Source organism: Tauraco erythrolophus, chromosome 4 (assembly GCF_009769465.1).
Source record: "Tauraco erythrolophus isolate bTauEry1 chromosome 4, bTauEry1.pri, whole genome shotgun sequence".
In the NCBI taxonomy this organism is placed as follows: Eukaryota; Metazoa; Chordata; class Aves; order Musophagiformes; family Musophagidae; genus Tauraco; species Tauraco erythrolophus.
This window is the reverse complement of record NC_141468.1, coordinates 85041151-85066978: the sequence shown is the minus strand read 5'-3', so window position 1 is coordinate 85066978 and position 25828 is coordinate 85041151. Positions and strand designations below refer to the sequence as shown.

The window sequence follows — 25828 nt, the reverse complement described above, 5'->3', positions numbered from 1 at the left end:
TTTTTCTTACTACTTTCTTTTCTTACAGCTGTAGTGCGACAAAATAACAAGACAATTATTGCTTAGCCTGTTTTTCAAGGCCAATATTATGCAGCAAATTTTTACCAAAACCACACAAAAATTGTGGTGTTTGTTCCAGAATACAGAATCACAGAATGGTTTGGGTTGGAAGGGACCTCAATGATCATCTAGTTCCAACCCCTCTGCCATGGGCAGGGACACCCTCCACTACACCAGGTTGCCCAAAGCCTCATCCAACCTGGCCTTGAACACTTCCAGGGATGGGGCAGCCACAGCTTCTCTGGGCAACCTGTGCCAGTGCCTCACCACCCTCAGAGGGAAGAATTTCTTCCTTACATCCAATCTAAATCTCCCCTCTTTTAGTTTAAAGCCATTGCCCCTTGTCCTGTCACTACACGCCCTTGTAAAAAGTCCCTCTCCAGCTTTCCTGTAGGCCCCTTTAAGTACTGGAAGGCTGCGATAAGATCACCCCGGAGCCTTCTCTTCTCCAGCCTGACAGATTAACTTACCATAGTAAATTTGAACCATGGAGTAATTTTGGTTGGAGGGATCTCTGAACATCACCTGGTTCAATCTCCTGCTCAAAACAACAGCAAATTAGAGTAGGTTGCTCATAGCTTTGTTCAGATGAGCTTTGAATATCTCCAGTGATGAAGACTCCTCAGCCCCTCTGGGCACCTCTTCAGCATCTGACTCTAACACTGAGATTTTTTTTTCTGCCAATTATCTCATTGGAGTTTAGGTTGGAACATGTTGCAATTCGTGTCTGTTGCCTCCTAACCTTCTACTGAACACCTCTGAGGAACCTGGCTGTCTTCTCTGAACATTCCCATTAGATAGCTGAAAGACCACAGTATCATGTCCCATAAGGCTCCTCTTCCTAAGTCTGAACATACCTGGTTCTCTTGGCCCCTCCTTGTATGTCACGAGCTGTAGCACCTAGTCATCTCACCGGCCTGCCTGCTGGACTCACTCCACTATCTCAATGGCTTTCTTGTACCTGGAAGCCTCAAACTAGACACAGTATTTCAGATGCAGCTTCACAAGTGCCAAGTAGAGGGAAACAACCACTTCTCTTGACCTGCTAGCTGTGCTTCTGGCTAATACAGCCCAGTAGGCATGCTGCCCAGGGAAGTGGTTGAGCCACCATCCCTGGAGGTATTTAAAAGATGTGTAGATGTGGTGCTTAAGGTCATGGTTTAGTGGTGGACTTGGCAGCGTTACGTTGCCAACGACTTGACTCAATCATCTTCAAGGTCTCTTCCAATCTAAACGATTCTATGACTTCCTTCATAGTAGCATGACATTGTTGACTCAAGTTCAATTTGTCCTCAGCCAACCCTTGGTCCTTCCCTATGAACAAACCTTCTAACCAGTTGTCCCTCAGTCAGTACAGACGTGGGGGTTATTCAATGCCAGGTGCAGGGCTTTGCCCTTGCCTTTAGTGAACTTCATGAGGTTTCTGACTGTTCCTTTCTCCAGACTGTCAAGGTCACTCTAAATAGGAGTCCTGTCCTCCAGTGTACACTACCCATAAGCACTACCCTCAGTTTGCTATCATCCATGAAATTTTTGAACGTGTATTGTGTCTCGTCATCCACATCATTAAAAAGACATTAAATAGTGCTGATTTCCCTCTGAGCCAGTCATCTCATCACTGAAGGCAATCAGGTTGGTCAGGCATTATTTGCCCTTGTAAATCCACACTGGCTGTTCCCTGTAACCTTCTTGTCCTTCAGGTGCTTGGAGATAGCTTTCAGGAGGATTTGCTCCAGAAACTTCCCAGCAGATGAAGTTATACTGATTGGCCTGCAATTTCCTGGATCCTCCGTCTCATCCTTCTTGAAGATGGGTGTGATGTTTACCAGTCACAAGGAACTTTCCCTGACAGCCACAAGGTTTTGAAGATACAGAAGCATCGGCTGGCTCCCTCAGCAACCTCGTATGTATCTGATCTGATTCCATCAACCCACCTATTTCTCATTTGTTTAAATGGTCTGTACTGTAACTTGGTCTTCCACTTTCATGGGTAATGATTCACTCCCGCCGACTCTGCCACTATCTTCAGGGATCTGAAAGGTCTGTTAAACCTTTTGGTACTCTCAGTTATGGAAAAGTTTGCACCAAGACTATTTTACTACAGACACATAAATTCACTGTCTGTCCATATACTCACCTGGCTTTTAGAGCTTTAGTAGATATAAAAATCTAGCCGTTTGGCAGGATAAATTTTTGCACAGAAGTTAGCCATCAAAGAAAAAAAAAGCCTTCAGGTTTTATTCCTTTGACTAAATGTGATGTGACACATATGGGTTAGTCAAAATGTTTAATGTTGCATGAAGTCTGAATGATAATTTCAGTTATTCTTTCGATGATGACATGCTAGGTAATTTGTTAACTTGGGGACGTACGAACATATGAACAGTTATGTTTTAAAACGTCTTATAAAAATAATGTTGTGTTTTGTTATTTCAAAGCCATCTTTTTTGTTGTATCTAAAAAAAAAAAAGCAAATTGTGAAGGATTCCTCTAATCTCTCAGAGTATTTGTCTCAGAGCTCTTCAAAATTCACAGCATACTGTTGACACACAAACATCCTCCCCAGTGCCGTTTCCAGCCGCGTGTCTTTCTAAAGCTCCCTCAGTTTGCATCCCCACAGGAAAGCTGCACGCTTTCTAAATACATGTACTGAAAACAATAACACAAGCAGCTCATCACTGTTTCAAATAATTAAATTAATTTCACCGGGTAATAGGAAAGAAATCAGATCATGCGATGCTGCAGAAAAGTGAGAATTCTGAGATAATGTACAGCTGTGAATAATTTGGCTTTGTTAAGATGCAGTGAAGTGAGGCAAGAAAGAGCAACTTGGACAGAAAAGTTACAAATTCCAGTTCAAACGGAGGAAGAAAGCCCTGATAATCACTATACTAAAGCAAAGTCGAAAGACTATGCCAGTGACTTGTTTTAAGGAAAACTCCAGTCCTCTTTTATAGTAGATATAAAAATCTGGAGATATAAATATATAGATATAAAGAGCTATATAAAGAGCTGGAGCACCTCTGCTACGAGGACAGGTTGCGGGAGCTGGGATTGTTCAGCCTTGAAAAGAGAAGACTTCGGGGGGACCTAATAGCTGCCTTCCAATACCTGAAGGGAACCTACAGGAACGCTGGGAAGGGACTTTTTACAAGAGTGTCCACTGATAGGACAGGGGGAAATGGATTTAAGTTGAAGGAGAACAGATTTAGATTAGATCTTAGGAAGAAATTCTTCAGTACCAGGGTGGTAAGACTTGGGAATAAATTGCCCAGAGAGGTTGTGGACGCCCCCTCCCTGGAGGTGTTCAAGACCAAGGTGGATGGAGCCCTGAGTAGCCTGGTCTAGTTGAGAGGTGTCCCTGCCCATGACAGGGAGGTTGGATTAGATATCTCTAAGGTCCCTTCCAGCCTATGCCATTCTATGATTCTATGATTCTTTGTGCCCTACTCATCACCACCCAACCTTCACAGCCAACGAGTCTGATTCCTTCATTTCTTCCTTTCCCCACTATCCTCTCTAAGATGCCTCACTCTTCCTCACTCACAAGTAATAGACAGCTCCTACAAGCAGGGTACTCTTTAATGTAAAGAATTCCATAAAGCCTTTTTTGCTCTAAGTAGCATTAAAAGAAACACATTAAATAGAAAACAACTACGACAGGTTGTTACTTTTTAGAGACTACCACGGAAATTTGAATGGAAACTTCTTTGAATACAAAGGTATCTGGCGCTGCTGAGCTAAAACTAACCATTGCTGACTTGCCATGCTTGAAATTTTTACCTTTTCCTGACGTGGCTAATGACCAGCATGGTGGCAAAACGACGACCTGAGTCTTCTGAAGGTATGAAACTAAAAAGCCAGCTTCCTGGTAGCATATGATGCAGTGTATAAAGATATTTCCATCACAGTGAAAAACCCACAGGTACCATAGAGCATATACCTGTAACTGAGAACTCTGCTTTTTTTTTTTGGTTTTTTAAACAATTACTAAATAGCATCCTGAGTTTCCTATATGTGCTTAACTTCCTATGCAATATTATCTGTCATTTTCTTATAGAAGAATGGTATGTTTTAAATATTTCTTTGCTAGTTAGATGTGTTGTGTTTAATATAAATTTAGGACTCTGGAAAGAGGATTGAAATAATTCCCTCAGATTTAGTATTTTGTTTTTCTTTGATTTTATCAGGCTACACTTGAGTTGCTACACTGACATTTACTTTTACATGGACACTCACAGCAGACTTTATCCGGATTCATGCCACCAGCCTGCACTCATCTAATCACCGAGCCACTTTGCTGTGTGAAAGTAAGGTTTACAGTATTTTTTTATTACTTCCTATTGCATCAAATTCACTTTGGTATAGCAAAAAAATCCAGAAAATTTCTTTCTCTTAAGATCTGTATTACTTGCTTCAAAAGCTGACAGACAGTACAATTAACCACGTGATGTAAACTATTAGAAAATGTGACAGTAGAAAGCAGGACACAAAGACTAGAGGCCTCCTGTCCTGTCCCAGCTACTTCTCCATTCCAGTGCTTTGCTACAAAGACAAATTGTTGATAAATAGCATGTTCAGCGTTATTCAGCAGGCAAGATGCAAAAAAATAAAGTCAAAGTAGCTGTTTGTTACCCAATTTGAAGCTAGAAACCTTGCTTTTGCTTTATCAGTACAGCTCATTCTTTCCTTGAAAAGCATGCAGTTGCTCACTATAGCACCTGATTTTGTCAGTCTTGTTAACTTTTTCCATCTCAACTTTTGTGACAGGTATACATAAGAACCACTTAAAAGAACCATAGTATATAACTTCATGGAATCATAGAATGGTTTGGGTTGGAAGGAACCTCAAAGATCATCTAGTTCCAACCCCCCTGCCATGGGCAGGGACATCCTCCACCAAACTTCAAAAAAATAAAATAAAATTAAAATTAAAAAAATAAATAAAAATAAATAAAATCAATAAAAATACCTCATGGCATTTTTCTATTTTTTTCACTGCTGCAGGTAATGACACTAGAACAGCGTTATTTCGCTTGTTACTCTTGAACTCAGCATTGTATAGTTCTTTATGTCAAGATGTCATCCACAGAGATGCTTAGGAAAAACTCCTTATGGAAAACTGCTTTAATCCCCATGCCTTCCAAGACTATTTTATTTACTATGAATCGGTATGACATCCACTCTAGGCCCTTAGACTTCTGAGCAGTAAGTACATGCCACAGCAGCAACAGTGATGAGATTACACTATTACATTCTGATCCACTGAGTTCATGAACAGGAGAGGGATGATGAAAGCTTAATAGACAAATCAGAAAATTCAGGGGTTTTGCACCGATTACAGTAAGCACTAAGTACGGTTCTTGATGAGAACAGATATAATTCAGAGTATTTCGTCCTATTTCTAGAAGACAGACATACCTAACACATTTTTTCACATATTCAGTTCTTTTCCAGGAAGACACATTTGCTTTGATGTCTGAAAAAAAATAACTGCTTTACACCATTAAGAGAAAAATTAAGTTATGGCTCCCACGGTAGCTTCCAATGGAGAATGTAACTTCACAGAACAGCTATTTCTTCACATGTTGCAGTTAACAGTAATTAGGCAAACAGTGAAATGCATAGGAAAGAAAACAAGTGGTACTGCAGCCCCTGTAATTTTCCTGCTTATCCTTAGGAGAATCTTTTCATTGTATTTCTGGCCAGCAGAGATTTTGTAGCTTTCAAGAGCAATTCCAGCTATTTCCTTACACTCTTGATTTAACAAATACATGAAAACCTCAGCAACTAGCCATCAAAGCAATAAATTTTTAAAAAATGGGGAAAAAATTAAATAAATTATAAACCTACTGAGAAACTATGAGAATAAAACGGACAATCTCTTCAATGTCTTATCAGAAAACTCTTCAAAGATCCTACCACTGGACCACCTCAAACTGCAGTCGTAACTTCTCTAACCAAATTTTACAATATGCTTTAAATGAGAGAAATAAGAGTTATGGTTACATTGTTGGAGGAAAGAGAAAATCATGCCATGTCACAGAAAAAACGCACCCAAACCGCACCCTAAAAATAGTTTCCCCTCTTGTTCATCACAAATTCTGGCATAGATGCTGGTATTGATAAAAACCTATAGCCATACGTGTTGAAGCAGAAATATCTTTGACAGATGGATTCCATAACACTTTGGACTTTATCAGCCAGACAAAGCACATCCAACTCCACTCATGGTGGGAACTGGAAAATACAGAGTATCCAACAGAAGTCCTGCTCATGCAAGAAAAGACACTGTGTGTATTTCAGAGGAGAAGGCTCACAGGGCAGGAAAGCTTCCTGGCAGTTCTGGTCCTTGCAATCTGAAGAAAGAGGGTTGTTCAAGGACAGCCTTCCTCTCCCTAACAATTCCAAGTATGCTGGTACAACACGCTGAATACAGAAGGTATTGATGGACAACAACATGATTAACCTCCAATCTTTTTCCAGTTTGTGGGAGGAAGGAAAACACGCAGCCAAGGCCACAAGCACAACATTTGTGCCAAACCAAGGTCAGAACGCTGACACGAATTAAAGGCGTCAGCAGCATCATGGGATTCCACTCACCACCACATTTTTCACAGTGTTAATCAGGAATAGAAAAGTCGGATGTGGGGTGATAACTCAGAACTTTAGTCATTAAGTAGTGGTTTTCTGGGCAAAGACACTGCCTGAAACAATTATAATCATTCCTTTGTCAAGAGTCACGGATGCTTTCTACCAAACAGACTTTATCAGCAAAGAGTAGAATCCAAACTGGTTTCCAAGCCTTTCAAAGGCAACTGGAGGTCATTAGATAATGTACTCTGACTTGTGTTACATGGGCCATAGACATTTTCTCCTTGCTACTCTATTGAAATCCCAAAATCTATGTTTAGCAACTGCTTTTAAAATATAAAAGTAAAAAATTGAGTCATGGCTGAAAGACTTCAAAACATGTTGTCTCTTGGTAGGGTTTTTTCAGAAGTTTACCACTTTGTGCCTTCAACAAATTTATCCTCTTGCTAATTTACTTATCTTTACTCCTCAGCCCTTGGTTCCTTCTGCCAGCACAATATACTCAAAATTGCACCAAAACTAGTTCTGCAACATCACTACAAGGTTTCAGATACAGATGCAACGATAAAAACCCAACAGTTGAAGGACAGATGACTAGTACTCTAAAGGAACTAGTTTTGCACTCAACAGCATGTACCAGAGAATATGGCTAATGTTTAATCTTTTTTCTTCTTGGAGTAACATATAAACCCCAGGATATTTAAGCTTTAGCTTCCTGTTCCTGTATTTTTTTTTTCCTGGAAAGGCTTCATTGGTAAGTCTTCCTCCTTCTTCCCAGTGCATTACAACATTGATTTATGGTGGTTTGATACAAATTCTTTCCTTCAAGTTTTTTCTAAATGTGCTCCCTATCCAACCCATCCTCCTACACAGACTTAACCAAATCTCTGATCTTTTACTTTGTAGAACATGTAGTTTGATGTACAATCTTCTCTGAGATCTCAATTTTAGCTGAATAGACAATAGTCTTATAAAGACTCTTATTAAAAGTGAATACTGACCTTGAGGTGAGGCTGAAGGAAGCAGCAAATCCAGGAAGGAGATGCGAAAGAAAAAGAGTTAAAGTTTGTGAAAACAGTGTCCAGAGATAAGGCAGTTCAAGAACACAGGACAAAACAAGCAGATCTAAATCAGGTAATGACATACACACACACAATCCTTCACAAACACAAAGAGCTGCACGTTTTATAGACATCTAACTGAAAAAAAAAAAAAAAGGAAAAAAGGACATTCATATTAGATTACACCATTTCACTTAGAGGCAACTTTGTGTAGAGAAAATAAGTCTCTAATACAAAACAGTTCTTGGGAAAGGGGAAGAAGTCAACTGTAGAAAACTCTGGATTTACATCACATCACTAGCAAGTATCCTTCTTCCGGAATTCTAACAAACATTTTGAAAATGTGGAGTTTGACCATCTTAGATGAACCCTAATGTGTTCTTTATGCCATCTTCTAGGGGCTTACTTTCTCTCCATGAGCAAGAGACACTACTTTTTCCACTTTTCTTGCAGATGACCCAAACTTTTCAAAAGGGAACAGAAGGGGAAAAAAAAAAAAACAACTATGGAGTAAAGTCTTCAAGTCTTGAAGACTTGTGAAAGCTAAAAGTTCATCCTTCTTAATTTTGAAATTAAAGTCATCCTTCAAAAATAATTAAAAAACCCAAACAACCCATTCCTCTTCTTCCTGCAGTATTGCTGTCTTAATTCTCCCATAAAAGGTGCAATCTAAAAACAATAATGACCAAACAGGCATATTTTTGACAGTTCTCTCCAACATTGCTCAACAGCAGGATCGATGAAGACAAAATGCTGGAGTTCCCTGTATAACATGAGGTCCCATAGGTTCATTATTGCTTTTTTTTCAAATATCTCCACTATCTTCTCATAGGCATCTGCTGTCAATTTCACTGATAACAGCAAGGTAAGTCAACAGGGAGCCATAAATACAGATCTTTTTCATTCGATTTTAAACTTTATTCTTTTTCAACGAATAGCAGAGAGGACAAGTAAATGTCCCTCTGTCCAAAGTGGCAATCTGGCTTTTATGACATATGTCGCGCTTCTCCCATGGCAAATTTCACTCTAAAAAGGCAGGATAGGGTCTGGAGAAAAATATTTCTGTAGGATAGGCTAACTGCTATATGCTTTATATTTATGGAACCATGTAAATGAAATTTGAAGTCCTTGTTTCTGGCATAAGTTTTTACAAACAACGATGTCGGGTACTGAATTTGTACAAGCAGCAATTTCAAAGCAGGGTTCAGCTGAGAAATTGTTGGTCCGTAACAGACAAACTAGAGTAAAGATACTTTTCTTTGGCTTTTAAATAAACAATTCTTCAAATCAAGTTCTTCAAGGACAGCTGTTGTAAAGGCTGCGTTATTTGGGGATTTTGGGAAAGATGAAACTTGCAAAATGCCAAATACCACATCTCAGTGTTTGATCTTGAAGTAAGTTATAATGTTCCAAAAACCTCAGTTAATTCGTATAGAAAAGCGTGTAACTAACAATTCGGACTGAAATCCAAGAGTAAATTCTCTAAGCTGAGCTGCAGAGCTATGACTGGTCAAACAATTTTAACAAAAGGCAACAAAAAAGGGAAAATAAACACTTGGTTAGATATAGGAATAAAAAGGTAAGGGGAAAAAAAAAAAGACTTTTTTTATGACTGTTATTGAATCTAGATTATGCAAGTTTAAGACTTCTCATTTTGTGTTTCAGGAACCCTCTGTAGTTCCTGGCTCTATTGTAATGATGTTGTGATGCTGTTTCTTCAATTTAAGAGTGGAAAACTCTTAAATTGAAGGCTAGAACTCAGAATAGCCCTCTAGAATTTGAACAAACAGTACTGTTCTTTCAACTGCTATTAAAGTAGCATCCTTTGCTGGCACATGATGAAGGCAAACCAGTACCTGAAATGCTATGCTGAGGTCACTAGCAATTTTCTGTACGCTACAGAAGTATGATTTAGCCAGCTGCACACGATTTGAATGGAGAATCATTATTGCTACATCTTCATTTTGTTATGGAATAAATTCTTTCTCTCAAAGAAAAATACATTTTGTGTAATTGCAAGTCACTTTTTCCACGTTTTTTTACAGGGGTTCAAAAATTTTTTTTTAAAATGTGGATTTTTAGAATAGTCATAATATTTATCCAAACAAAAACGACAAATATGTCTGAAAGCATATTCAAATTAGACAGAAATCTGGAACTGTGCTACCCCTCAAACTAAAACCAAGGTGGATTCCTTAAATTCCCAGCTATTAGGAAATCAATGGAGATCTGCTACGGACTGGAGGTGAAGCCTCAGAGCACGGGGCTACATCAGTGAAATTGAGCAGAGGAGCGCAGCAAGCATCTGCCCCAGGAAGCAGCCCCAAAGCAAGCAGGAGGAGATACATACCGAGACATGCTCATTACAGAGCAAAATAATAATTTTCAGTTTGCACTATTTCCCTTCGAGCAAGAACACACACTTGCAGCATTCCTTACAAGATCCAGCAGCAGCGTTTCTGCCCGGCCCCATTAACTGGGTACTCCGATGCAACCCAGGGAGGCAACACAACCGTCACACCAAACGGCAGTCTCGGAAAATCCGTTTCCTTTTAAAATGCCAGCTCATTAATTTTCAAGATAGAGCCAACTTAAATCGGATCGCTGGGTGCAGATCAAGAAAGTTGGCGAGATGCAAACACTTGAGTATTTTATTTAAGAAATAGATATATTTCAAAAGCTGTTGATTATTCCGGCTGTAATTTTTTCCACGTGCTTGTATATTATAGGGAGTGGAATGAGTCGGCTACAATGGTCTCAGATGTACTTAGGGAGAAGATTACAGAACGATTTCTAGTCAACCTTTGAATTCCACTTGTTTGACAGTGAGTGATCGTGTATATTTACTACTTGGTCGTTCCTTCAAAGTCTAACCTGCGCTTGCTCTTCTTTGTGCCAGTCAAAGCGGAAAGCCTGTCTACGTTCACCATTTCTGAACCCTTTTCTTGGTAAAAAGAATGATGGCTGGTCTTTTCCTTTCTTTCTGGTCGACTTTTAGAGGGATGGGGAAGAGATGGAGAGGCAGAGAGAGAGAAGGTTTGTGTGTGCATCCACGCATGCACGGATCTAAGAGCACAAATGTGACCACGGATGGCCATGGAGCACTAATGTTGATATTTCACTGGCTTACTGGCTGTTACTGGATTTTCCTTTTGTTCTTACTGTACTCCAAGACAATGCAAGGATCTGACAATTTTATTTTGACTGTATCAGTTGTATAAAGGGAGGTTTTGGTGTGTTGGGGTAAGTTTTTTTTTAACTCCTTACATGCCAGTTTATGAGTATGGACACCTGCATATTGCTCAAAGATGGTGACTGAAACAAAGCTACAAAACAGCTTTTGAAGAGATGTAGTTAAGGCAGGCATTAATGAAACCCTGCTATGCAAACTAGGCTCAGCATTTACATTATGTTCTTGGTCCTCTGGTTTTATAATTATTTTAATTATATCATAGCTCTTACATTCTGCTGATCCAGCAGCTGGATTAGGAGATATTTGCTAAATAAAACTCATCGTTGCTACAATGCAGGCAGAGTATAAATCATCAGATGACAGCTCCTGTATTCATGACAGATAACAGGCATAAGAGGGAATGCTTGATAACTACCTTGATTTAATGATAAAAGCAAACAGGACTTTAAAGCTAAGGATATTTGGCAAGAAAAGCAGCTTTCAAAAAACTTCATAATCAGTGCTTCTCCTTGCTCCTAAGTATTTCTCTAGTGTAGAGTCCTTCTTGGTGGATTCAAGATCAGTTCCTTAGTCTTGGATTAGCAGACAAACCAAGTTTTCAGTCCATTGCTGAATTTAACAAAGGGGACCATCTGCACTCAGTTCCACGGAGATGAATCACTTTAATAGCATCAGTCTGGCCTGCTTGAACATGGAAATACTGCTAGGGCAAACACCCAGGCTCAGGTGGTTCAATGATGGGATAACACAGCAAGCTCATTCAACCAAAGCCTCCATCAGCCCTGACCCCTCACTATATCAAGGGCTGGACTAATTGGGGTTCTTTGACCTTGGTTTTACAACAGCTGTTTCTGCAATACCACAAAGTTTCAGCTTCTCCCGAAACACAAGAAAAGGGAGAGAATGGGAAATAAAGGACAGCTAAATAAAGAACGAATGGAAAAAGGATACCCCACTATATGAAAAAGGTGAGGATGGATTGAGGAGTCACCATAAAATCACTATGATGGCTTTTTTATCCAGTGCTCTCTGCAGATGGATTTGCAATTACTGGCAGCATCTCTCTCTCTCTCTCTCTCTTTTTTCTTAGATGTAGGTTTCAAAAGTGATTAGTGAGTCTGAGTGTCGATCTTAAGGCACTTGAATAAAGGTTGACTTTCAGAGGGCAGACACTTGGCACACTTTCCAATGTCTGAAGTTAAATACCTGGAAATAAAGGCGCCTGCATCTTACATTCTTATTTGTTTAGAGCAGTTATGCTGATATAAAATGTTTTGCCTTTTTTTTTTTTTTCTTTCCTGTGAAACTTGATGTGAGACTTCAGGTGTAATGTTTATTTTGTATGAAGATAAAGGCTCAGAAGAAAGAAATGACTTCTTCATTTCCTAGCTTGGAAATGATGAAACTCTTAATATCCAACAGATCTGTGTGCTCAGAGGTGGAGCTGGACTAACTACAGACCTGAGCACTTCTTTCCATTACAAAACTTTGTTCTCAGTTGCTTGCCAAATATTAACAAATTGTGCTGAAATTTTCCATGACAGGTGTCAGCCTCACCCGGGATTTTTTGGGGACAACTTGAGCTACTTCCTTCACACACCAAAGGCAGCACTCTTGTGGAAAACATTTGTTCACGTGGTTAAAGACTGTATCACTTGACTGTGATACATAAGCTCACGTAAGAGGCGAATTAAAATGACACGGCAATCTTCATTTTGGAATGTCCTAAGTTTTGAGTGATTAAGCTTACAATCTTAATATTCAGTTAAGTTATAGATTTTTGAGGAAAGGGGATGAGAAACGCAGCAACAACAAATTCTGCCTTGTGATAATACCATGCAACCATGAGATAAATCCATTCCATTTGCTTTCCTGATTTATAGTACCAAAATGGATTAAAGCATTTTAAAGTAATATTTAATTATTTCCAGTTTTTCTATGCCTGAATCAGAGTTCAATTTATTTTTGAAGGACTTCAACAAGTTACGGTGATGCAGAATTATAGTCATGCCACCCCTCAAGGTTAATGGTGATGATTATGACTTCATAAACACCTTTTGGTTTTTAACTTGACAACATCTCTTCTACTTGAAATTACTTGTATGCCCTGATGTGGTTGTTGTGTAGGAATTCTCTAGAAAAATTATTTAAAAATTCACAGAAACAACCAGCTTGAAAACCAAAGACAATTATTATATATGAGTAGTGGTTTGAAAATATGGATTTCAACTTCAAATTGTTGACTTAAACTTAGGGTGTAATTTAGTGGTATACTTTCCTTTACTGTATTCTAGGAAACCATCAAGTTGATGGAACACACAGTTAATTTCTCTCTGCATCTATCCTTCACAGACCACTACACAAACATATCACTGTCTTAAAGACATTAAAGATACTTTCTTCTACTGTCTACACTTTTCAGCACTCCTTTGAGATGATTCTATGTTTTTTAACCTTTTCTTTTTATTTACTGTTGAGAAGAACTCTGTAAGGTGAGGAGTATATCTTTGGCTGCTACACATCAAAAGTTTGAAGGTTTCTTCTTGAACAGGGCATCCTTAAATTCTTTTTAGAAAAAAAAACCTGAAATCTCTCTCTCAAAATAGCTGTCATTTCCAGCTGTCCTTAACGGGACTGCTGGTATTCCAAAGCTGAGCACTGTCTTCCTTTGCTCTCAAATCCAAGACAAGTTTCCTTCAGGAAAAAAATGGTAGTGCCCTGTCCTTATCACGTATAGTGAGCATGCCAAATTAAAAACAATCTCAAGTCTGTAACTGGTACCAGGACTTCCACAGATATTCACTCAGTGCTTACTTCTGAAGCAACATATACATGCATATTTACTGCTACCTCTCAAATACAAAGTCAGTTCTTATGAATAAATACATACAAACATCTCTGTGTGTAAACTACCCATCTGAACGCTGTGATGGCTATGTCCCAGATGATTAGTGCCATTTTGCTTTTTTTCCCCTCTTCTTTTTTTTTTTTCCTTTGGCTTATTACAGGATAATAATCACAACAAAACTCATGAAGAAGGCAATACTGACCTCTATCAATGACACATTTTACAACACTTGAGTTTTAGCTGGTTCAGGCAGAATTGATAGCAGAGATTAGGACCAAAGGTAAAGCACAACAAGAGAATAAGAATAAAAAGCAACAGTCGAGTTTAAATAAGTGAGAACAGCAGCAAATCTCCTTTGGGCTGTGGCCATAATCCCTGTGACATGAGTTGAACGCAGCGACTGTTAAGAGCTTGACACATCTAGTTCCTGTTTGACCTAAGAAGAAAAAGCATAATTGCAGCAGCCCCAAAGAGCAGCAGCAGCAGCAGCCGGGCAGCCAGCGGTGACATTCCATCCCGTAGGAAACGGAAGCCGTAGAGAGCACTCACTTTCCCAGGAAGTCCCACACAAACCCCCCTACGTGTTGCGGTGCGGGGACCGACACCTGGTAGGGAGGGTGCGATTTGCGGGAGGCGTGCTTGCTGAGAAAAGGCACAGTCAGCAAAAACCCCGCACGTACAAAACAAAACAACTCGTGGAACCAGGACGGGGCAGTGTCAACGGAAAGAAAAAGCGAGGAAGGAAACAAAACACGGAATGAGAAGTTACAGAGAGACAGGAGATGATGGAAGGGCAATACGAAAAGCAAACAGTTAGTTATAAAGAAAGGGAATAACCAGACAGCTACAAAAAACCCTCTACATCACCACAGCCTGGAGGCAGAAACAAAACTTATAGACATGTGAACTTAGGGCCCACCTTCCCATAAGAAAAAGCAAAATCCTGCCCACAAAGAATATAAATCAATGAGGTTGTGCTTTCAATCTCATGTGGAGTATTTTCCAGGCTTCTGCGCCACATTCAATACATAATTTTGGGGTATCTTTCCTCCCAGTCACAGCCGGAAAACAGCGTCCCCCACCCCGTAATTAAAATTGTTACAGAGAGTGGAAGCATTTTCCTCTTTATTTTAATTAGAGCTGAAGGCAGCTTTGCCATCATGGAAAAGGCTTAAGAGAATAGTTTTCTCCTTTTCATTTCATCTTCCTCTCCTCCTATATTTTCTCCTCTGATCCCCCATACACACCTCCCTAACAGGCGACTCATTTCTTCTCTTCTATGGATGCAACCATGTTACTATTTCTCTTCTCCTGATGACCTGTGGTCTAGTTGTCACATATGGGGTAATGGTTTTAAAATAGAGGCAGGTAGATTCAGATTGGATATTAGGAAAAAATTTTTTACCATGAGAGTTGTAGAACACTGGAACAGGTTGCCCAGAGAGGTGGTGGATGCTCCATCCCTGGAGACGTTCAAGGCCAGGTTGGACGAGGCCCTGAGCAACCTGATCTAGTTGGAGATATCCCTGTTCCTTGCAGGGGGGTTGGACTAGATGACCTTTGAAGGTCCCTTCCAGCCCTAACCATTCTACGATTCTATGATTCTATGATATAACTAGCATAAGGAAAAACTTCAGGGAAAGACTCTCTCTCTTGAAAAATCCCATTTTTCTTAGTACAGTTATTTTTTGATTGTTGACTTATTTCTTCTCACCTTGCTCTACACAGAATAATAACGGTTCCTGATAAGCACAGCAATATTCACTTTTTTGCTTGCTGCAAGCACTAGGGTTCTTCTTTGCACAGCAGAGTTTGAACAGCTGCAGAAGCATTAGTAGTCAAGATAATTTCTAACTCGCTCTGCAAGGACCACACTTTAGGAATGACTTTTAAAAGGTAAAATTACCTATTCTTTTCAGGAAACCAAGACTCTAGCTCTAAAACGCCCATGTAACATGCCCAGATAGTTCAGCCATGAAAGAATACTTTAAACAAGGACAGTAGATAAAACCAGAACCAACCTATACATTTAATAGGCATGTTAAAAAAAAAAAAAAACAAAAAACTCTATTTTGTGTAAAAACTCGCAAGGAGAAAGCAAGCTTCTAGAGAATCGAGGTTTGGGGAGCAGCTGAAAATGACTAAAGCCAAACAAAAATTTTCATCATTCAGAAAAAGAGAAATCAGTAGTCAAAACCTCACTACAAAGTATTTGAAACCTCGTTATCTTTTTCTCCAGTGCTGTGATTATATATTACAGTTCCACCAGAAAAATCATTTCAGGTGTTGATACTTTGCTAATTTACCACACCAAGAGTATGCACCTTAGGTCTCTAGATCTTCAAGACTTTTCCCATTTCCACTTACAGTGCTTAGAGAACGTGAATATTCTTAGATTATTTTTTTCTCCTTGATTTGCATGGCTGCTGGCAATCACATGATAACAAAAGTAGTCTTTTCTTTGACATAGCTGAAATATCTATTCTAATTACTAGAAATAAATGACATATTCTATTTTATCTCAATACTAGTTGAAAAGATGACAAGATGGTAAGTTAAAAAGAGAAGAGGACCACTCTTTTTTTTGTAAGAGCAAAGATCAGCTGGTAAGAAGGAATGGATAGCACTGAATAGTCAAAGTATTCACTAAATTGTTATGGAATGATGTCGAATCATTTGGGGGTTTTATGCTTTCATTGATACAGTAAGAGTTTGATCAGTGACTGAAAAAGCAAGAAACTACCACTGTAACATGAAAAACAATAATTGCTTTGCAGATGTCTGGAACTGCATCTTTTCAAAGAAAAAAGTTCCCTTCCTAACTCTTTGAAGACTGTGTGCCAATGCTTTTATCTGTAAAAGACAAGGAGGCCCATCTTTGTTTATCTTCTTGGTTATTTTTGCTTTTTAGGCAAAAATAACTCTTTTGATCATAGGCCACTTATATGTGTTTTTCAGTGTTTGACACTGCAAGTCCCAATCTTGATTAGAGTTTCCGAATGCTAATGTAATTAAAAAATTAGACTTGTGTTAAAAGCGTGCATAAGAAAATTCTCCTCCTGCCATTCCAATCTCCTCTAGGAATCAGGTTGAGGAGTGATGAATATTTCTGACTTGCTTTTCCTAAACAGTAAATACTTCTGCCCACAGAAAAAAATTAAGGCACTATGAACATATTTCTTCCCCATACCTTACTTCTAATAGAAGTTTGTTGCTTATACCTTGATCCCTAGTCAACTTGCACGCCCTAAAATGATGACATGGTGAACTCCACACCCGAGACAGGCACCCCTAAGGGACTGAAAAAACCCCACACAGACAAATACAACTTGTAACTGCTATTTAGCTTTTTCATGTCTGTGCTAAATGCACCTGCTCTATCAACGTATCACATGAACGATCTGCTGAATACATCATGTGCCAATGGGCTGACAGTTATATCACTGAGAAAAAAGGAGAAGACAGTTAAAAAGGATATATATTCACTTCTGGGTGTTCAAGCTTACACCATTGGTACAGAGAATGCTGGTTAAATAAAATAACTACTTAAAGAAAACTAAGAGGATGCTGCTTACAACCACAAAGAGAGAAGAAAGCCAGCTGACAGGTTGAATTGTTTTAGAGCTCTGTCAACCTCCAAGGAAAAAAGACTAGACTTCTTGGAAAAGAGTTTTTCAGATCATCCAGAAAGGCCTATAATTTGACTATCATCAGGCCAATGAACAGTAACCATTGCCATCATGCAGAACCTAAAATGTCCTCTACTCAGTTCCCCTGATCTCCCTGACACTAAATGCAGAGCAGTTAAATAGTGATAGGATAGAAATTAGAAAGACTATTCTGGCACAAAGCAAATGGGCATAATCAAATTTCTATTTTGCTCTTCTAAGTCAGTGATTTCTCATTGCAAACTGTCAAGTAAACACAAAACACCAAACAGGTATTACTGCCTAGAAACTCCCTCCTGGCCCACTATAAAGTGAGAAAAAAAACAGAAAACAGAATCTGTTTCAGATCTTTACCAAATGTGCTATTTATAATTGCGATGCAAATGTCATGGCATCATAATAAATTGCAATTTTTCTTTGCAACATTAAAGTCTGGAAAAAATATCTGAGCACCCCGGCTCCACCAGAAAGACGGAAAATGTCGAAATGATGGAAAGATGGAAATGCCAAATCACATTTCACTTGGACAAAAGCAAATCTGTTCATTTGGCTTCACACGAGCCAAGGTTTACCTGCGTCCCTATCAGTATGAAGGGTGACAATACCACTTGTCAGAAAAACCTGAGTAACTAGTATCACAAGCTCTTAAAAGTAGTTTTTCTTGTTTGATTTTTGGAGAACCACGCCTGAGGAATTCATTAAATCAAAAGAACAAATTGTTCTCCAAACACACCAGTGTCGGCAACTTTTCCTGCCATCTCCATTCCCTTACAGCTCTATTTACCCTTCTAGTTCTATCTGTATCTGCCCTATTTTTGAACAGCCAGGTAACACAGTAAGACACTTTTCACTTACAATCCACCAAAATAAAGGACTGAAGGCAGAAAAACTCTAAACAGACTTTCCCAAAATAGGCACTCTAAGGTTTTTAAGAAAAATGGACTGTTATCTCCAACTTCAATCAGCTCTTTTGCTCCTCTAGCAACTTTATACCATTCTCACCTCTCCAGTTCTGCTATCTTCTTATCTTTATCATTCTTCTCATTTTCCATCTCTTTCAAGATTTCAAGAAGACGATCCACTTCAGCTTGAGCCTTGCTAGATTCTTCTCGATACCGTGTTACCTCCCTTTCCAGCTGCTGCATACGATCACTCAGCTCTGGGCTGGCCCTAGCCTCCAGTGTTGCCTCGTGAGCCTGTAAGAAAAAAGTCCAAGAAAAAACACTTCGTTCACACCTATATATTTTACAGATACTATGATGACTGCAAAACGCTATCTAGATATCTATTTCGAAATGGAAAGATCAACTATTACACAGAAATGAATACAAAGTGCATATGCTACCTTTAAGTACGGGGAAATATTTTCTAGGAAAAGGAAAATTCAGAAACCAATTCATTTTTTTTTAATTCAGCCTCAAAAAAAATTAAGTGACTTTCTGATCTGAAACACAATCTACATAAGAAAAAAGTAAAAACATGAAGAAAGTTAAACTACTTTGAAAGAAAGAAAAAAGTGTGAGTGGGTATAAAAATTCCTAAAATACACTTCTAAAACAGTGATATGACTGTAGAATCAGTTATCTGAGGTATTTTTAACCTAGATAATCTAGAAAAAAAAAATCACAGGTTAATAATCTTCAATACTACATCAGCATGCAAAGTGTCAGACAGGTTTGCACAAACGGTGCTGGTGTACTGAAGTCCTTGCTAGTTATCTAAGCTGCACAGACTATGACTAACATGAGCACGGCTACCTACTGAAATTATCTTTGCCCCATTATCTAGGAAACCACAAATTTTCAAAATCAGGCTACGGGAACAAAAAGTAGCAGAGGACTGAGGATAAAATGACGCAAATGAAGAGTTTGGGGTTTTTGTTGTTGTTGTTTTTTAAATGGCTCAGTTGGCTATAAAAATCACTAATTTATTAGTAAAATTAATTCAACAGTTCCCAAGCATATTAGAGACAAAGAAAAGGCAGTTCCATTTATGCTGGAATTTAAAACAACAGACTAAGGACTATCTTTTTCTTTCCCCCCCTGCCCCTCTGCTCTTGGATCTGGAACTGTTACTTGATATCAATTAAAACTATTTCAGAATTGCTCACGTTTGCTTCAGTGAATAGCAGGTTTGGTGGAGCTATTCTGCTGACCAAGATTGGCTGCAAACTCAAGGCCTTTCTCTTCTCTGAAACAAACCTACAGCAGAAAATCAGACTACAGACATTTTTCTCCGCTCTGTGCGTCTGCAGAAAGTTGTTTTGCAAGCTGCCAGCGTTCTGCTCCAAAGCACGGTAAGTCTAAATCCTGTTGCTTTTAAATCCTAAATTCTGTTGCTTTTAAAGGTAATTGGACAGAACTGTTGCAGCATCAAACTCAGGGTTAGAAGCTGCTGCTTCCAAAGAATCAAACAGCAAAACTACATTTGGCTAAATCTGTTTAGTTATTCAGCAAAATAAGACCGGAGGAAAATATCTGTTCATTGACCTCAACATTTTTGCCTTGAAGTCTCTTGTTTCTAATTAGCTTTGTTAAAGCCAAGGCCACTTGGCTAGTGAAATCCAGGAGAATCTCAGAGCAGAACATTCTAGGACTGAAGAACAGCTCAATGCCTGTCTCTACTGGGACTATGACCTTGGGAAGGATCTGGGTTTCCCAAATACTGGAATGCTTCATGTTCCAGGGCCTTGGCCCTGCAGCTCCTGCCTGAGGGTCGATGCTGAAATGCTTTGGTCTTTTTTTTTAGGCAGGAATTCCAGAATGCTGGATAACCTGCACAATATTTTATCCCAGAATAAAATGCCTGGCGATCTTCAGGCCTCCCAGGCAGATCTCAGCAGAAGAGCCCAACAACCATAGACCCGTGAAGAACAGAAACCCTTCCTGAGGCAACGCATTTAGGAAGATTTAAAAGGCTCCCTACTTTTGAGTGACTTTCAAGTCAAACCCCGCCGCTCCTTTGTCGCTGAGCTGTAAGTCTGAAAATCCCGCTTCTGAGCTTCTGACTGAGATTCAGCTCCAAGTGCATCCCTGGAGAGCCTGGAAGCTTTGAGAAGCCTTTTGGAGTTGGGGCTGGCAATGCTTCCAGATTCCTTACTGGCCCATAAGTACCTCGAATTACACATCCTTGGAAAGGGCTCGCTACAGCAAGTGGAAGTCTAATTAATGTGTTGCCAAGATGATGCAGACTCCAGGAGGATGTTGCAGCAATGAGACTGACAAGCCTGTCCGTTCCATGAACAGCCACGAGCATCAGGGAACATGCTTTGCTTTGGAACGAGAGTGTTGGTGGGTGTTCCTGAAACGTCTCACTGGGATTTCCACCCTGTGGGAAATCTGAAATATTTGATTTCATTTCCTTTTGAACTATGCTTAAATTTCAAACAAAAACTCCATCCTTCCCTCCCAAATACTGTTTTGCAGGAACTAGGAACACTGTTTTGGAGGGGCATCTATGTTCTCCCAAGAGACACTATGTATAGAGTTAAGTCTGTTTTCACCAGAGGCAGAGCCTGAATTCTTCTGTACTGGATTTAGGTATGTTTCCAACATCTCAAACTGTTTGTTTTAACAAATACTCCTCCGGGCTCTTTTAAGTCATCCAAAACACATAATCAGATAGTCAAGAAACTTCTTTAAAAACAAAAGCACAGCTAGGCTGTTAGCCTAGATTACTAAACTTTCTAATTTAAAATAAGTTATAAGACCTAATGCCATTCTACTGACAGGACAGTCCTGATTTATATTGCTTTGTGCTAATAAAAGCATCTCCACAACAACCCAAGAGAGACTACTGAGAAGAGGAAATCAATTTTCTTTTTTAGAAAATTAGCCAACAAGTCAGTGTGTCTGGTTCTTATAGAAGGAAAGGGCTATTTACACGACATAAATTATTAGTTAAGACACGTAACACATGTTATTTGTATATAACACACATAAGTACGGATACTTTCACCCAACACAAAGAGAACGTTATGTGATATGGTGTAAACTGGAGACCACTTCCTGAGCTGTGAATAACTGACTGAGTGACTTTGGTCTATTTTGTGGGTTATGTACAAAATACGTGTTACATGACCCTATCTAAAACCCTACTGCATTCATTCATTGTATAGGAGAGAAAAGCAATGCATTTAGAGGTTTCCCACAAACTCACATCAAGATCTGGAACAAATGAAATTGGCTACCTTCCCAATGTGACATTGTGCGAAATAATTCAGCAGTATTTTTTTTTTTTAACCAAAAAGAAAGTTAAACACAAATAATGAATTCCCATATTGACAGAACAAAAAAAAAAAAAAAAAAAAAAGAGAGAATCCACATACAACTTCCCTCACCCACCAAAGGTGTATGAAAATTCCAAAATAAGGCAGCGATTTTGTTTTTGAAACAGAATGGACATTCAAGGTGATGAATACACTAAAAGAGTTTCTGCTGTATTAAGAGACTATAAGAGCATTTCGATAGGTTCAGCTCTGCCTGGGACAGTATTCTTAAATCTGCAACATCTTAATATAAACGTGAAAATGTAAAAAAGTATGAAAAAATTCAGTAAATGGAAAAAACAGCTTGCCAAGGGTGAAGGGAATATTGCACTTTCTCCTCTGACAAACGAGAAGTGAGAAAAGTCTACCCAGGCCACTGAGTTCACCTGACTACAGGCTATTTTAAACCCCTGAACTGGTACTACTGACCCTGTCATTAGCTCTCCACGTCCCTTCCAGTGTGGGGCCAAACAAGTGAATTCAAGCTACCTTCAAGAGCATGTTTGATTCTGCATAAGAGACACAGTCACACTTCAGCTAGAAAGGAGCACCTTCTTAAGCCATGTTTTTATTAGCAAAGCTCATCTGATCAGTATGAATCTTTGCCAGTGTGAATTTAATTTCAAATTCTAAGTGGTTCAGGACCAAGAATTGTTTAAGCTTACTACTCAGGATATGCTCTTGAAGTTCCTAAGAGGGACTAAACTAAGAGGTGGTTTAACAGCTTTCTGCTTTTCTTAGCCATCATTTCCCATCTGGAATGTGGTAAGTGATGGGGTGAGTGCTTCAGGTACCTAAAGAATAAAAGAAAGAGTGATTGTTCCTCAAATAAATGTACTATAACTTCTATTGCTTGCACAGAAAATGAGCTGACAAAGCCAAATTCTACAACTAAAACAAAGATGACCAATGTTTCACAGGAATAACCAGTATTTACATATGGAGAAGAGAGGAAGACAAAACACATTAAAAAGAATTTTCTAAGTTAATATTTCTTGTGCCAAAAAAATCTTTGCAAAGAGGAAAGGTGATCTTACACAGCTTCAAGTGTGCCAGAGGTAGGGAAGAAAACAATAGCACAGATCTAATTTAAAAGTTCTAAAATGTAAATAAAAATTCCAAACATTATGACTAAGATTCCAAATCGATATTCCGAAAAGATTAACTAAATCGAACAGCAAATAATTCACAGCAAACACTTTCTACATTTACCTATGAATTGAGACAGTAAATTCAGTTTAACATTTCACATACAGATGTTGCCAAGAACTTTTGGCCACAAAGCAGAAGTTTCCAAGAATCTGAAATCTCATTTTAATCCACCCTCCTACCTCCGAGTGTGCCTCACGTCTCCTAAAAACAGTAAATGTGCACACAAACACAAAATATATTGTGACTATTCTATTTGCTGCAAAAGACACATACATATAACCTAGGGATAGGACAAGGGACAACGGATTTAAACTGAAAGAGGGGAGATTTAGGTTAGATATAAGAAAGAAATTCTTTACATTGAGGGTGGTGAGGTACTGGAACAGGTTGCCCAGAGAAGCTGTGGCTGCCCCATCCCTGGAAGTGTTCAAGGCCAGGTTGGATGGGGCTTTGGGCAACCTGGTGTAGTGGAGGATTTCCCTGCCCATGGCAGGGGGGTTGGAACTAGATGATCTTTGAGGTCCCTTCCAACCATAACCATTCTATGATTCTATGATTTTCTTTATTTTTCCTATCCCAAGGACAGCAATTCAAATGATAAAACATGTAAGCTGCCTTCTATCGTGTCTTATTAGTTTCAACAAAATTATACATCTGAAAAACAACAAGACTGGCTCCTCCTTTAGTTCCAATGTTCTAAACACGTATTGTAACACAGCTCTTCAAAAAGGCTGCACTGGAAGGAAAAGGCTCTGAATTCTCTGACACACCATGCTTCAGAAAACTTGAGTCTGTCACAAAGGGTTATCATCTTATTATTGACAAAATCTTTTAAATGGTTAGACTCTGTTAACGTGACTGTAAATTTTTGATACTGAATAAGCACAAATTTGGTTGGAATCATTTCCTAAAGAAGGCTGAAAGTCTCAATGAGCGGAAGATGCCTCAAGAGAACCCATTACTTAAAAAAAGTGATCTCTTCAGAAAGCTGTGAGTTCCCATCACTGTTACTAAATATTAACTATTTGCTCTCTTGGGAATTTACACCAACACAAAAAGTGTACAGAGACAGGAGGGAAACGCTCAGGTGGCAGCTGTGTTTGAGTGGACTTCAGCCCCTTCCCCACACCTCCCCTGAACTGGGCTTTACTCACCTGATCATGGGCTACTGTTTTACAGCAACAGCCTCATTCAATGCACAGAAGGGATTTACGGCTATTCAGTGCTTGGGTTTTGTTAGTCACTATATGGCTCTATGTCTTGTTTACCCTACATTACAAAATGACACTGAAAAAAAATATTTTCCCCATTTTCTTTCTATCATGGTAATCATGGCTGTAGCCTCTTTCTTGGCAAATGGTAACTAACCACTCCGTAACATCACCAGTGGGAAATGAGGATGTGTTATTACACCTGTTGTGCAGGTGAGTAACTGAGATGCAAAAATGTCCTGCCTGATTCACTCAGTGCTCTCCTACTATTAAAAAAAATGCTTTCTTATCTAATTTCTCTAGATGATTATCATCTTCCTTATATATCTCTGGCTCATTCTTGGAGCATTTGTCATGCAATACTGAAGATTGCAAGAGTCTGGCGGACAATAATTTTGTTATAAAATGTTGTAACAACTACATCACAATGAAAAACGAGAGGCACTGGCCATTTCCTAGCTTTTGGATATTTAATTTTTCAAAATGAATGTTATCTAGGAGGGGTAGAGTAGGTAAGTTTAATTTTTTAGGTATATCAGGGAGAAAAACTCTCCAACTTTCCACTACATGAGGTGATGCTGACCATCAACAGAACTGGAACTTTAAAAGCCACCACACAGCCTCGTGTACCTTACCCTGTATGTTGGGTCTATCAGACTGAGGAATAAACCACACAGTTTGTTCCCACATTTTGTATTTTCTGACTTCAGAGTAATGGGGAGTCTCAGAAATTTTGCATGCTCTTAAAGATTTTGTAGAGACTGTACTCTTCTGGGCACAAATTCTCCTGCCTATTTGCACCAAGTACAATCCTTTTATACTATTTCTCATTTCCCCAACCTTTTGTCAATATTATTTAGCCAGGTTCAAATTCCACTTCTCTTATCTAGGCAGATTTCACTAACTAACTAGTTCTCCTCATCCTTTTCCTACCACTTTTTTCCAGGTTTAGGGGATATTTTTGCAGTCAGTTCTACCCAACAGCACCTGTAGTCTCATGTCTTCTGCTCACATGCGACCCCCTCCTCATGCCATGTCTTCTGCAAGTCCCAAGTTCAGGACAAATTTCCTGGTAATCCTAGCTACTCGTTCCCCCAGCAAAATCCAATTGTTTTTCTCCTCCCAACAGCTAACTTTCAGTACTGGCTTCCAATCCTAACAGATTATTCATCCTGATCTGTTCTGCACACCGAAATACTGATTCTTGCTCCTGCTGTATTTGTATCAAGCAGCTGCTTGGAACCAGTATTGTGTTCAGTGAAGAGTTTACTTAGTATTGCTGCAGCCTCCTCAAATGACCAGACCTAGAAGAGGCTGGAGAGAGACAATGGGAAGGTCTTTCTCCCTCTTCAGAATGAGGTATAACCAGTGCAGGTGGAATATTTGGGAAGTTTCATTGCTAAATCTTTCTACTGAGCGCATAAAACCAAACAAATGCATTTACCCTTTAACCAATTCAGATAGATTTAAACACAAACATCAAAAATATCTGGTACAATGACCAAATCTTTTAATAAAAAAATCACTACTCTTAAAAAAAAAGATGATTAAAATCAAACTATTTCTATATTTTGTTCTTGAAAACAGTGCACTGCTATGGCTGAGAGTTTCTTGCAAAAAAACATAAACCCAAACAAAATCTCAGACTGAATCAAACAATGTTAAGAAGCTTCAGCTAAAAGATTTGAAAGGTTTTGCAAAACCATACACAATTGATAAAAGAATCCTTTTAAAAGGATGCATTAAACAAGTTTAGTAACGGACTGTACTAGTG

The 25828-nt window shown here is 39.0% G+C and overlaps 1 protein-coding gene across 9 annotated transcripts in view; it reads right to left on the bottom strand.

The window, feature by feature from the left end:
- The window catches only part of ERC1 (ELKS/RAB6-interacting/CAST family member 1), a 278996-nt gene that overhangs the window by 145838 nt on the left and 107330 nt on the right, over positions 1–25828 (bottom strand). For 5 of the 9 annotated variants that reach the window (XM_086610616.1, XM_086610613.1, XM_086610615.1 and 2 more), the window contains 2 exons: positions 18427–18620; positions 7656–7667 (listed from right to left, as the gene is read on the bottom strand). In XM_086610616.1, the coding sequence (XP_086466742.1) occupies positions 7656–7667; positions 18427–18620 (206 nt within the window). The remainder of the gene's footprint in view (positions 1–7655; positions 7668–18426; positions 18621–25828) is intronic. The other 4 variants (XM_086610612.1, XM_086610614.1, XM_086610617.1 and 1 more) reach the window with 1 other exon arrangement.